The sequence below is a fragment of the Dipteris shenzhenensis genome, chromosome 14, assembly GCF_047967505.1.
Source record: "Dipteris shenzhenensis isolate YYH24624 ecotype China chromosome 14, Dip_SZ_1.0, whole genome shotgun sequence".
Lineage (NCBI taxonomy): Eukaryota > Viridiplantae > Streptophyta > Polypodiopsida > Gleicheniales > Dipteridaceae > Dipteris > Dipteris shenzhenensis.
This window is the reverse complement of record NC_141609.1, coordinates 17,997,173-18,012,406: the sequence shown is the minus strand read 5'-3', so window position 1 is coordinate 18,012,406 and position 15,234 is coordinate 17,997,173. Positions and strand designations below refer to the sequence as shown.

At 42.7% G+C, this 15,234-nt stretch overlaps 1 protein-coding gene across 3 annotated transcripts in view; it reads left to right on the top strand.

Annotated features, from left to right (window-relative positions):
* Positions 1–7,530: 7,530 nt before the first annotated feature.
* The window catches only part of LOC147894280 (plant/protein), a 50,299-nt gene continuing 42,595 nt past the window's right edge, over positions 7,531–15,234 (top strand). Inside the window, exons 1-3 of one of the 3 annotated variants that reach the window (XM_087384753.1) lie at positions 7,531–8,117; positions 8,218–8,356; positions 8,457–8,651. In XM_087384753.1, the coding sequence (XP_087240879.1) occupies positions 8,457–8,651 (195 nt within the window). In that variant the 5' untranslated portion in view covers positions 7,531–8,117; positions 8,218–8,356. The remainder of the gene's footprint in view (positions 8,118–8,217; positions 8,357–8,456; positions 8,652–15,234) is intronic. The other 2 variants (XM_087384752.1, XM_087384751.1) reach the window with 2 other exon arrangements.

The window sequence follows — 15,234 nt, the reverse complement described above, 5'->3', positions numbered from 1 at the left end:
CGAGGGGGGACTGTTACATGTGCCAATAATGCTTCATATGCTGTAAAAGGAGTTGGAGATGTGCAGCTCATATCCATTTCCAGCCATCCTGTCACTCTGACAAATGTTCTTTTTGTGCCTGGAATTGAAGTCAACTTGATTTCAATTTCAGCAATTGCTACTTCAGGTTTCAGAGTAATTTTTGATGGCTACAGATGCCTAGTATATGATCTTCGTGATGACAATGCCATAGTTCTCACTGGCACCTTGCGAAAAGGGCTTTATCACCTTGATCATCATGTAGCTGCACTTTATACCGAAGCATTGGCTATTTCAGATTCACAGCTTGCTGAAACTCATCTGTGGCATGAGAGAATGGGCCATCTCAATTATAGAGCTCTTGCAAAGCTGCATTCACACCAGATGGCTAATGATGTATCTCAGACTCACACAGTTTCTAAACATGTGTGTGAGGGTTGTCTTTTGGGTAAGATGCATCGATTTCCTTTTCAAAAGAATTGTCCAAAACTCTCACAAAGGAAATTGCAGCTAGTACACAGTGATGTCTGTGGCCCAATGAGGACAAATGCCATTGGAGGATACAAGTATTTCATGACTCTCATTGATGATTTCACAAGGTATTGCTGGATATATCCTTTAAAGGCCAAATCTGAAGTTTTCTTATGCTTTCAGAGATGGCTGAATATGGTTGAGAATGAATCAGGCTGCAAGCTTGTCACCCTCAACACAGATAGGGGGGGTGAGTATATGTCAAAGGAGTTTGATGCATTTCTTTCCTCACGGGGCATTATTCACTCATGCACTCATGCACTACTCCTTACACTCCTCAGCAGAATCCTGTTTCTGAAAGGAAAAACAGGTCCACAATGGAGATGGCCAGATGCATGCTCAAGGCCAAGTCTTTGCCCAATAAGTTTTGGCTTGATGCAGTAATGTGTGCCAACTATGTGCTGAATAGATCACCTACACGGGCATTACAGACTATGACACCTTATGAAGCATGGAAAGGCAGGAAGCCTTCACTTTCACACATGAAAGTTTTTGGGTCTCTTGCGTATGTTCATGTACCATCTCAGCTGAGACATAAGCTTGATGACAAGGCAATCAAATGCATATTCATTGGTTACAGCCAGGAGAGCAGAGGGTATCGGTTATATCAACCAAATACTGGGAAGATTATTGTCAGTAGAGATGTGATCTTTGCTGAACATTCAGCTTCTCCTCTTGTGGACTGCAAAGCAAAGCCAGATATTGACATGTTTGATGCCTTTGAGTCTTGGTTACCTCTACCATCATCAGAAGAAGATTTTGAGCAGCAACATGAGCCTCCTGCAGGCCCTCCACAAAGCAATAATCAGCCTCAACCTCATGCTGATTTGCAGGCTTCTCTTCCGGCACAAAATGATCCCATTACTCATGATGCAGTCATTGAAGAAAGAGCTGTTAATAGACAGCAAAGGCAAGTTCCCAGATGGCTTCTTGATACATTGAGGGACAGCAAACAAGATCAGCCTTTTGCTGCCCGGACAAGATCAGGGAATAGACAGCATGGTCACTTTCTTGAGTTTGCACTCCTTGCTACAGCTTGCAATGAAGAGCCTTTGTGCCATAAAGATGCTTTTGACAGCAAAGGAGTGGATGGATGCAATGAAAGCTGAGTTACAATCTATTGCCAAAAATGACACTTGGGAATTAGTAGATCTTCCACCTGGCAAGCATGCCATTGGAACACGTTGGGTCTACAAATTAAAAAGAAAATCTGATGGCAGCATAGATCGATACAAGGCCCGTCTTGTTGCAAAAGGGTATGCCCAACAACAAGGCATTGAGCCCAACAACAAGGCATTGACTTTGAGGAGACATTTGCTCCCACATCCAGGATTACTACCATTCAATGTGTCATTGCCATTGCAGCCCATCATCATTGGCAAGTGCACCAACTTGACATCAAGATTGCCTTTCTTCATGGGGATCTGCAGGAAGAAGTCTATGTCACTCAACCTCCTGGTTTTGAGGTTGTTAATTCTGAAAATAAGGTATGCCGGCTTAGAAAAGCCCTTTATGGTTTGAAGCAGGCACCCAGGGCATGGTGTGCCAAAATTCATGCACACTTACTACCCCTTAGTTTTCAGAATAGTCCCACAGAACCCACTCTTTATTTCCGTGGGAGTGGATCTGATTTTTTAGTGCTGATTTTATATGTGGATGATATGCTTATCACGGGCCCCGATACTCAGCAAATTGCAGCTTTCAAGGCTGATTTGCAGCAGATTTTTGACATGTCAGACATGGGACAGCTCCATTATTATTTGGGCATTCAGTTTGCTCATGTTGAGGGGGGTATCATGATGTCTCAGTCCAAGTATATTGGACAGCTCCTTGATCGTTTTCAGTTTGAGGATTGCAAGCCAATCTCTACTCCAGTGGACCCTGGCTTCAAATTCTCAGCTCATGATGGGAGCCCACCATGTGATATCACTCTTTATCAGCAGGCTGTTGGATGCCTTATTTATTTAGGTCACACCAGACCTGACTTGCAGTATGCAGTATCTCAGCTCAGCAGATTCATGCACATGCCCAGTTCACAGCATTGGCAGGCAGTGAAGAGAGTCTTCAGATATCTCAGAGGCACTCACGATTTAGCCCTCTTCTATGGTGATCAGGGTTCACTTACCATGCATGCTTACACGGATAGTGTCTGGGCAGGATGTTCCGACACCAGAGTGTCACATACTGGCAATTGTTTTTTGCTTGGCAATTCATGTATTTCTTGGCTCAGCAAGAAGCAACCGACAGTTGCCACGTCTAGTTGTGAGGCTGAGTACAGGGCAGCCTTCACCGCTACAGTAGAGTGTGTTTGGCTTCGACAGTTACTTACAGATCTTGGTATTTGCCAGACATCCTCCACTATTGTCTACACTGACAGCCAGAGTGCTTTGGCCATTGCGCGTAACCCAGTGTTTCATGCGCGTACCAAGCATATTGAAGTTCACTATCATTATGTTCGGGAGCGGTTGTCAGCAGGCGACATAGAGTTGTCCTATCTTCCCACAGAGGACAACATCGCAGATATGTTTACAAAGGCACTTCCTCGTCCCAAGTTTGAAGTCTTCCGACAGGCTTTACACTTGGTTCCCTTTGTTACATGATCTGACATTCCTTGTACATTCATAGGTGGCTATATCCTTTTGGATGAACATGTGCCACCATGACCAGAAACTACCAGGTATTCTGAGACGTTTCCAGAATACTTCAGCCCATCCCATGGAGGGGGGTTTGTAGGCCATCCTTTGGTGGTTATAGTGATGCCCTATAGGCCATGGTATGTGCCTTGTAGGCATAAGTGTAGGCACTTATTGTGTTAGTGCCTTCTATGCCACATAGGACACTTAGTCCTATGTGACACCTAGGACACTTAGTCCTAGGCCTAGATACAAGTACTTTGTACTTGTGTTTAGGAACCTTATCCATCTATCTAAGTTTACGTGACTATCATCTTCGACTCGTCCTGTACTGCATACACACACTCTCTCTCTCTCTCTTTCTCTCTCAAACGCTCCTTCAGCATCACAGTCCAGTAGTTTACCACATAGAGTGGTGAATTCAACAGCTTTCGGACGACTTGTGCTGTGGTATTGTTGCTGAGTTAGGCGCAAAGAATAAATGAAGTCCGATATCTGATTCGTCGGCATTGCCTTGTCCAATGTTATCTGGTGTAACTGTGGTCTGAAATTGTGAAGCGGGCCTGTGAGTGTCGACACTAGGAGTCGATTTAGTGATAGAACTGGTCGACACACAGAGAGTGGGCATTACATAGTGGCAACGACTTGCACAAAGAAGACAATCCGCAAAGATGGTGGTGTTGCAGTAGGGCACCACGATCCAAGGCTTGATCGATGTAGAGCATCTCTAAGACTTGTTCAGCAATAGGTTTCAAACTAGCGTTCAAGGTCAGGGCTGCGTGTGTTTGAGGGCAACGTGGAACCTAGACAGGGTGCATTGGGACATAGAGGTTTGATACAAATAGATCCTTGACTACCATTGACATGATAAATCAGGTACCACAGATGGTGGTTTGACTACCTGAATTTATTGAATCAACAAACTTGACTACATTGTTCCTTCGCCATCACCAAAGCGATGCAGCTGGCCAAGCCCATGGCCAATTAGCCAAATTCATGGCCAATTAGTCAAATCCATGGCCACAATCCCCATGTCCCATACAACGGGAATCCACCAGTCCAGGTGTTGGCCAAACTTGACTATCCAGGGAAAACCAAGTAGTTGCAGAACAAGGCTTTAACAATTACTTCTTAATGTCAAATAATATCATGCATAGAAGACCAGACTCCTAAGCAGGATGCCTTTTCTTAAAGAAGGCCTCTATCACTAGCATGATGAACATGAAATTTAGAAAAGATAAAACATTGTGGGAAAATAATACGATTTTAAAAATAGTTATACTTACATATGGACAAAATTGATACAACTTTTATCTCCACCCACTTAACAAAATTGTAGTCCATTAAATATATTGTGACCTCCTCAAAAATTTGCCAAACTTAAGTTTTGGGGCTTTCACTTTAAGGCTTAAGCTAGGCCGTTATCATTGTTTCTATTCTGGGCTTCCAATACAGCCCACCCATCACTCGATGGAGTAGACCGATCCTTGGAAAATTTATCACTATTAACCACTTGAGGACAAATACTTCTTATACACATCTTGATGAATCCAGGAACATGCCCAAACACCTTCTCTCAACAATTACTTCTTAAAATCATGCACAGAAGACCAGACTTCCTAAGTCGAGTCAGCCCAAACACGTCCTCTCAACAAATACTTCTTAAACTCAAATACTATCATGCACAGAAGACCAGACTTCCTAAGCACGAGTCAGTACAAAATACTGTTTGTGGTCTATGAGACGGGCTCAATGAGCACAATACTTCTTATATATATCTGGATGAATCCAGGAACATGCCCAAACACATCCTCTCAACAAATGCTTCTTAAACTCAAATACTATCATGCACAGAACACCAGACTTCCCAAGCACTAGTCATTGCAAACTACTGTTTGTGGTCTATGAGACAGGTTCAGATGAGGCGCACACAAGATGCAGACGTGGAGCATGCACTTACTATGGTGTTTAAGAGGATAGAGTTTCCCTTTGTCTTGCTTCCCAAATGGCCAAGCCTTCTCAGTATGTTTTTTATGACTCACAGACTGGAAGGTGGTCACTATCTCAGTGGGTGCTATGCCTTTGGTGGCACCTGTGACTCAAATATTTTTTACAGGAGCTTGATTCTTCCCTCTCAGGGTGTTTGTTTTCTCATGCATTGCATGATGTATTCCTTCCCTGAGCTTTGTTCTTGGAGTTTTTTGCATATCAAGGGAAAATAAAACAAAACTTATTTTTGAAGATACATCACCCTCCCTCCTCAAGGACAACATAACCGGTATCATGCACGACTGTGCACCTTACTCACTTTTTCCTACCTCTACCTAGGATGGTGTCTCCTCAACCTAGGTTTCCAGTTGTTGCTGTATCTCTTCAACTTTTGGAAGAGGAGCACCCTACGATGTTATTCTTGATCCTTTTTTTTTTCCAGCAAGGCAAGATTCTTGTTAAGCTTGCACTCTCAGCCGTTAAGATATACTCCTTGCTATGGGTGTCTCCATTGCATTGCAGTCATGCATCCAACACATCCATACTGATTCCTTTCAAATGCATTGTTAAGTTCATTCTTAAAGTCCATCTCTGAAATTGCCCGTTTTCTCTGCATATTGTTGATCGGCTCGTTCCTCTTTATAATCATCTCTTTCTGGCTTCATTTTTTAGATCATCTGCGAACAGTCCTGCATGTTTAATTGATGATCTCATGAGCAACCAATAAAATCCTAGGTTTCATCTTCTTTTGATTTTTCATGAGCACCAGTAGATAACAACTGTACAAAGTCTTTATACAAAGGAGGTATAGCTTACGCCACGAACAGGCAAGCATCCAAACGCTTTATGTGTAAAAGTCTACCATAAAGATCATGTTGTCAGGGTTTCCCAAGTTATGAAATGATGTTTGTATTACATTTATTTACGTTCGTCCCTACATTGCTGTGTCTCCCCGCAGCGAAAGCAAGCACATTCTGCTCAGCTGTTGGGTCCTCTCTTGCCCTCTTGCTCATCTTTGCAATCTTGGGTCCTCTGTTGCTCTTTCCCATATCTTTGCATTTTGGCTCCTTTCCTCTCTTCCTCTCTTCTATGTATGTTGGGTCCTCTGCTGCTCTCTTGCTCATCTCTGCATCTTGGGTCCTCGTCTCTCTTGTTCATTTGTGCATTTCCCCATCTTTGCATTTTGGATCCTCTTGCTCTCTTCATGCTCAGGTCTGCATTTTGGTTCCTCTGCTCTCTTCCTCATCTCTTCATCTTTGGTTCTCTGCTTTCTTGCTCATCTCTGCATTTTGGTTCCTCTGCTCTCTTCCTCATCTCTTCATCTTTGGTTCTCATTGCTATTCTCTAATCTTGGGTCGTCTCCTCCCTTGCAATTTGGGGTCTTTTGTTGCTCTCTTGCTCATCTTGTGCATCCTGGGTCCTCTGCTCTTTTGCTCACCTTTGCATACTATAGCTCCTCCTTGCCTCATCTCTTTATACATCCAAGATGCCATAATAGTCAAAATGTTTTACGTACCTTTAGACAGCACGATTGATTAGTTCCTCCTTGATAGTCCTTATAACTGTTAACATCACCTTTTCACCATTAATACTTATAAAATAATGGCATCAATCGGATTGGTCTCTTTGTGCTGAAAGGACTATACATCCCATGGAAAATTATCAGCAATTCTGGGTTTTTAATCGCTACCTTACCAAGCTTAGTAGCAGACCCTACAGTTCTTCAAAGACGTGACCCGGTTTGGTAACAGCAATTACAGTGGACTGGTTATCAAATAAATTTCTCCATAGACTCACAACATATGATTTGATGACATATCACGAGCATCTTGGGACTGCTAACCTCCAACAGGTGATATTCCTTGACAGGAAGTAAATCCTGTTGGGCCCATAGACAGATTGCTGCGTGATTCTGTATATTCTCCTGTGTTTGCTTTGAGCTGAATGGCATGCGCATGACCAATTCAGACGATCTAAGATCAATTAGTAGGCCTGTACTCAGTCCTCTATCAGACTTCAGCCCCACACCTGTCCGAACTTTTACCATAGAAGATGGCTTTTGTTTCCTGATAATGTCATTTTCTGCAAGTCTAGATTATTTTCTACATGAGTCGTCTTTTAGTGTGGTACGATCATTTTTTGTGATTGGATTATCCGTTTGACTTAAAGATAGAACCTTATCAGTTGCATCAGTTAGTGTCTGTGTCATTACGGCAGCCTGTGGTTTTGCTCCTCAAAGCTGGTTACGTAGTTTCGCAGGCTCCTAGAAATTAGACGAAATATACTTTGGAGGAGCAGGATCATAAATTTGGTGCTTTGAAACCACATGTTGTAAAACAACGAAGATGAATACACATGTTTTTTTTGGGTGAAATGAAGATGAATACAACACACACACACAAAAAAAACAACGATAGTGTCAAAACGTACGAAGGAGCGGAAAGAGTTGACTGGGAGAGGAGGAAGGGAAGACTGACGTGGCACACTGAGGCGGAGTTGAGCAGACGACCTGACGAACACAAGCAGAGAAATGGAAGAGATGCAAAACTTTAACTGAGTGAAACGTTGGAGGAAACAGGCAGAGCGCGAGCGCAGGTTGTAATGTTGGCCCTTTCTTGTCAAGAAAATTCATCAATGGCCCGATTACGAAAATTTTCTCTTCGAGTCTGTACGTATCCAGTATGCGATGTGCACACTCGCAGAACGTGAGCAACTAGCGGAGACGGCAACAGTCGGAGAGCAATCAGAACTGGGACTTTTACTACTCGTCTTCTTATTAAACTGCTTTATTAACCTACTTCGGTCACTACCTTAAAGCCTTCCATCATCGCAGTTTGTATCCTCGCAGCCCTGCAGCTCCGAAGTCGTGATTCCGTTCACCGTCGTGGCCTTCTGCGTGGGCCTTTGAGCTCCCTCTTCACGTGGTCGTGTTTCGCGCTGTAAAAGGTGAGCAGGAACCTTTTCGTAATGGTCGTGATTTATTCCAGTTTCATGACCTAAGATAAACCTTCAGTGGAGCGAAAATGGCACGTGTTCGTTCCAGCAGTTCTCCGGGGCAAAATTTTATTGTGAAAGCAAAAGGCTAAAATCGAAGAGAGGTCAACATTCACCTTTGTGTGGCACGCGTTTTTTAGCGTATTCCCAGGAAGGTGTCTACGTTTGTGTTGGAATGCCAAAAATTTGAGGTTTGCAAATTCTTAATTCTGTTCTACTTGCACTGGGTCTGCACAAATTCCTATGCACTTTTGTATAGACATTAACAGCACAAAGTCCATTTGATTGTAGATGAGTTTGGCTCTTGTGCAAGCGTATTCGTCGGAGGAGGAAGTACAGGAGAGATATTCAGATAGTGATTCTGATGGAACTGATGATGAGGATTCAGCAGTTCTAGTTCAGACTCACAACGAATCAAGTCTGAATGTACCTGCAGACGATTCTCAGACATCTTCCTTACCGTCAGCAGCTCACGTCTTCTCTGAGGTCAGCATTACAAGCACATTATCAAGTAGAATGTCTCGGAACATTTCTTTCTCTGAGTCTCTAACGTCATGAACAAAACGAGAGAGAGCAAAAAGAGAGAGGGCCTTCTGTATCAACTAAATAAAAGATGAGTTCAAACGCGCTTAAGCAAGAAGCTTGCAATTTGTATTCACAATAGACCCTACAAGCTAATAGACCCTGGTCAATCTTGTCACAAGATACGGACAAAGAATTCAAGAGGAATTTTTATTGAGAGAGTAATTGGTAACTGTGAGGAGGATGTTTCACATATCGCTAGGACTCAGCACACCAGGTTTGGTGTAGAGGTTCTCGAAGCTATGACTAAAAATTGAGAACTGTCAGAAAAAGATTTTAGGGTTTATTTTGGAAATTTTGAAATTTGGCGTTACAGCACATGTCCCCCTTGTATTAGCCGAATTTTGTGTGAACATTCCATCATTAGTACTAGGAATTGCTTATTGCTACAATTTAGGGCCGTTTCGAAGCAGATTTGGTGGTTCGGACAGGGTAGGCAAAGGGCTTTTGACGTCGCATACCTAAGGGCAAGAAGTCATACTCCGTTTTGGCAACGTGTGCATAATGAAAGGGATGGGGGCATATTGGACATGCAGACGCGTGCAACAGCCAGGATTGCTAGATCTTTGGGGATCTCTCTTCGTCAGTCACAGCCATGGACTGTTATGCTTCAAGAACTCACAGGGTGTTATGACATTGGGGGCTGTCTTAGTTGGATAAAAATTTCTTCCATGCTCCAATTGTCTACAAGAGCATGCCCTTTGCAAGATTCCTGGTGGAAGGAGACCATGCATTTGGTTAGAAAAGGGGTAGGAGCAGAATTAGAGAAGGTGATAGAAGAAGAAGAAGAAGAAGAATATATTGTCGTCCTCTGAAGACCAAAAATCGGCCTATGGGACCTGAAACAATACATACATAAAGACTCCTCCCTCAAAGGGGAGGGTAATAAGAGAAACTACCTTTATGTCTAGGTGAGTTTCTGTGCTTGAACAGCTTAGATACAAATGTTCCCAAAGCTGAGGGTGACGCCTTATGTAGCAAATCAGCCAGTCTGTTATGTCCCTCAAGAAGAGAGCTGAACTTTTTCCTAATGTGTGCATAGTAAGGGCATATCATTACCATGTGTTCTTCTGTTTCTGGCATACCCTGGTCACATAATTGGCATATTCTGCTCTCTCTTGGCATGCCTTTCCTCCATCCTCCTATTTCAATTTGCAGCTGCTGTGATCGGGTGCGAAGTGAAGCCAAAGCCCTCCGCTTATGCATTGCCATAGGTGTGCAAATGTACTTCTGCATGGCTGACTCCTCTGCCACATAAGTGGGTCAATATTGGGGGTTGATAAATGTGCAGTAGTACTCGAACTTATCTCTATTTTTAGCTGTTTGCCATTTCCTATGTAGTGCATTCTCAGGTCACGATGAAAAGCATCTTCATCTACCTCCTCTGGTGAGTAGTTCAAGTACTCCTCTACCTCCCACTTCCTGAACCAATTTCTCAGATCTAGTGCCCATCCAGATGCCAAAATCTTGCTCTTGTTTGTCTTTTGGGGCTTTTGACTTTCTCCCCATGCCCTCTTTGGCAGCCTTTCAGCATCCATGCCTTTGACCTTTGTAATGTATCTGAGTAACTTGCGCTTGTGTCCCCTTTTGGGATATACAACTGATGTCATTTTCATCCCACTCCCCCCTTCTTGAGGCATGTAAATTTCTCTTCTTCTGTCTCATCATCAAAACACCCAAGACAATCCTTTGGTAGTCCCCCAATGTGCAATATTCTCTTATTATGTACTATGGCTTCCTGCTCTTTTACTTCTGCATAGAGATCTGTTTTATTCATTTACTGTTGGCCACAATGGCCATTTCTTTCTTGGCTGTGCTGACCTGAGTGGTGATCATCTCTTCAACCGTGGAGACAAGTGTTGGTGCTGTTGGAGACGTGCTGCATTTTTCCATAACCTCTGCAATAATTTCTTGCTTGCCTTCGCTCTCCATCTCCTTTACCTTTCTTCCAAGAGCTGCAACCATAAGCCTGAGCTCTTTCACTTCTTGTTGTAGAAAGTATATTTGCTCCTATGGGTCAGATCCAATCCTCAGCTTGTAGTGCAATGCATAGGGGCGGGGTGTTGATGTGGAGGCTGCAACATCATAGGAGCCTGAAGGGCTTGTAGAGGCAAAAGTCTTCATCTTCTGGAGTTCCATAGTGGCATGTGTAGACCTGATGTACCCTTTTATTGAAGCTATCCCCCAAGCTGAGCCAAGGGCTCAGCTCAGCCTAGGGTGAATTTGAATATCTGTTTCTCTGCTTTGGCGACTGACGGAAGATCTGTACGGTGGCTAACGGAGGGAAGGGCTGTATGGAGGGAAGGGCTGTACGGCTGTACGGCTAACGGAGAGGTGTGATGAGAGCTATATGACAAGACTGTACGGAGGTACGGTTGTACGGAAAGGTACGACTGTAGAGAGAGAGAGAGAGAGTTGAGAGAGAGAGAGTTGTATTAATGTCTTTGGGAGGCCTCATGGGCCCATAGCTGGCTCGGTACTCATATGGTTGGCTGAACCATACGCGTATGAAATAATTATTCCGTATGTGTATGGTACGACCAATCATACTTGGCTTTTTTGGGGGGATAAAACGGGGTTCCCAGACCTTTATGAAAATGTTTTTTAATCAATTTCTTGACTTCAAAATTAATACAAGTTTGAAGTTTGAAGTTGAAAGTTTTGTAGCTCTTTGTCAATTAAATGTGTACAACATATATTTTCTTGTTTTTTTTTGTTGGTAAAATTAGGGTCACGTATGATGCAGCCCTAGGGGCTGATCCATACTCCAATCATACTTCCGTACCCGTATGCCGTATGCATATGGTAACGTATGGAAAAAACTATGCATGGGCCTATGAGACAAAGTCCAACAACAGAATAACTCATACAAGCCGCCATGGGCTGAAGCAAAGGGCTCGCTAAGGCCCTTGCAGAGTGCTAAACTAAGCGAATGATCTCAAAAATTCAGAATCGTCATGGCTGAGTCTGCCCTTCACCTTCGGAGTGCCGACAGAAACGCAGTACAAAGACTTTGTATAAATGGATGTGTTACGCTCTAGCCGAGGTAGCATGACCTCGGAAGAATCAGTCGACATTTCCCTTAAAGGATCTATATTTGTAATATATTTATTTGCGCTTCATGTAAATGATCGGGAGGGAATTAATGTCAAGGTCCTAAGTGAGGGTTGATAGCACCAGACTAGATGGATCTAAGGCTAAGGGTCTAATGCAATAAATGTGCCTAGGGGCAAAGGAAACTAAAGCATCCCAAGAGAGGGGTGAAATGTTGCATTAGTAAGGCCCTATAATGATGACATGTGGCATCTAGATCCATCTAGGGAGATGGGGCTTGTTGAAGCTAGTGAGAGGTGAGAATGAGTTTTTACGTATGGTCTTGAATTGAATTCTTTGTGAGCTCTCACGCTTCGATAAGATTGGCTGGGTGGAACAAATTCGGTGCTTCTCCCGTGATCTGCCTGTAGTTAGTAGTTAGTGTGCTACAATTGGTATCAGAGCGCATGGAAGAGATCAAGGGATGGACGAAAGATCAGAGCCCAGGCCAAGGGATACGTGACGTGTAGAAGAATGGGACTGTTCGTGGGTTTGACGGAGGCTTGATCGACGCTGGCCTACACAAACGGCGTCGAATTGAAAGACCTGTGACACCAAGAGAGGGGATATGGTAATTAAGTGTTACGTGGATTGAACGGGTCCCGCAAGGATGGTTGACGAATTATGAACGATGTAACGACGAACAGCAGGGCCTGGGGACAGCGTGGTGGCTGAGTTCATATTGCGGGAGATCTTCGATGAGCGTAACTTGGTAGCAGACAGCAGGCTTGGAGCGCAGGTGTGACGCAGAACAGCGTGGTGGCTGTACGTATCATTTGCAAGGTCATTGCTTGTAGTTCGTGAATTGTGACGAAGGACTTTGATGGAACAATAGCTCACACGTAGCGATGGGCGACGCACGGACAGCGTGTTCATCTACGATCTATTTGTGATAGAGTCTGTTTCATTTGCTCCTGGGGTATCAAATCGATTCCTTTGCACAGCATCGGTAGAGCCGGTTGATGATTCTTCGGCTAGCACTGATGTTACGCAAAATGGTGAGATGGCCAAGCTGGCTAATCTTATAACAGAGGAGTTCTCTGAATGTTTTAGGGATGAACTACCTTATGGGTTACCTCCAGAGCGGAATGTTCAGCATAAGATTGAACTGATTCCAGGGGCAGAACTTGTAAATAGACCTCCCTATAGAATGAGTTTTACTGAAGAGGCGGAGGTGCGTAGACAACTGGAAGAATACCTCAAGTTGGGGCAGATTCAACCAAGTTTCTCACCTTTTGCTTCGCCAGTGATATTAAAGAAGAAAAAGGATGATACGTTTCACCTCTGTATAGATTACAGAGCATTGAATAATATCACTGCTAAGCACAGGTATCCGATGGCTCGGATTGATGATTTGCTAGATGCATTACATGGAGCCGTGATTTTCAGCAAGATAGATCTTAAGTGTGGCTACCATTAGATCCGGATTAGAGCCGAGGATGTGCATAAAACCGCTTTCAGAAGCAAGTTTGGTCATTATGAGTTTTGGTTAATGCCCTTCGGACTTACCAATGCTCCAACGACATTCGTCATGCTTATGAACGATTTACTACGTCCGTATATTGGAAAGCTTGTAGTACATTTTATTGACGATATTCTAGTGTTGAGTAAAAGTATTATTGAGCATCGTGAACACTTAAGAATAGTGTTCAGTACTTTGAGGAAAGCCAGTCTTTATGTAAATAAAAAGAAAACTATACTGTGTATGGTTAGGCTTAAATATTTAGGATTCATAATTACTCCAGAGGGGGTAGAAATGGATCCGAAGAAAGTGGCTGCGATACTGACTTGGCCAATCCCTCAGAGTCTGACCGCGTTGCGATCATTCTTGGGGTTTGTTCAATTTTATAGAAGGCATATCAAAGGATATTCCGAAATAGTATCGCCATTGACTGATCTGACCTCAGATAAAGTACCTTTTATATGGGGACAGAATCAACAAGAAAGTTTTAACACCATAAAACAAGCTGTGGTCACATGACCGGTGTTGAAAATAGTTGATCCCTAGAAATCGTTGTTCCTGGAAACCGGTATTGCGGTAGGAGCAGTTCTCCTTCAAGAGGGAAGGCCAGTAGCCTTTGAAAGCAAGAAGCTTTCTCCCTCTCAAAGGAATTGGCCAACTCATGAATTAGAGTTGTAATGCTGTTATCCATGCTTTAAAAACATGGAGGCATTATTTGTATGGTTTAGAGTTTTATGTGGATGTGAATCATGATACTCTGAAACATTTTTGTAAACAGCCTGACTTGAGGGGCCGCCAAGCTAGGTGGGCAGAGCTCATGAAGGAGTTTAATTTAACGATTCGGTACCGAAGAGGGAAGGATAATAAGGTTGCTGATGCGTTGTCTCGCATTATGCACAATATGAGTTTCACGGTATTAGAGAGTGCTCTAATGACCGAGATCAGAGAAACTCAAAAGGTAGACGAGTTTGTCCAGAGCTTATGGCCTAAAGCTCATGTGTTAAAACTCAGGGAAAACGAAAAGGATGGCCTAGCATCTACAAAAGGCCAAACATGAATTGAATTCTCTGTGAGCTCTCACGCTTCGATAAGATTGGCTGGGTGGAACAAATTCGGTGCTTCTCCCGTGATCTGCCTGTAGTTAGTAGTTAGTGTGTTACAGGATGTTCAAGTATGTGTGGGTGTGTGGAGTGACAGCATATTTTTATACTATGGTCTACACCCACTGTTGGGCGCTGATGATGTCAGTGGGGATGTCGTAGTAGCTAGTCCCTGCTATGCGTGATGGAGTTTATGGTTTTCAATCTTATAAGTGACTATCATGAGATTGAAACTGCACTATGTTGTGTTTTTAGAGGATGAGTTTGGGAATGTTCCTGGATTCATCTAGGTATATGTATATATATATATATATATATGTATATGTATATATATGTATATGTATATATATGTATATGTATATGTATATGTATATCTATGCATATATACATGTATATATGTATATGTGTGTGTGACATCCACTCACATGCACATGCACAAGGACGCACGCACGTACACACACACACGCATATATATATATGTGTGTTTATGTATATATATACATATACATATATATATATACGTATATGTATATATATATGTATATATATACATATATATACATATATATATGTATATGTATATGTATATGTATATGTATATGGCCCCTTCATGCAATTGTATTCAGTCCTTTGGGCATTCATTATTCAATTGTATCTATTCCTTTACGGAGGTCCACAATATTCTCTCCCTCTGATTCTCTCACTCACGTCCACAGCACCACTTTGTGTATATGTATATGTATATATATATATACATATACATACATATATATATATATATATATATATATGTATATGTATATGTATATGTATATATATATATATGTATATA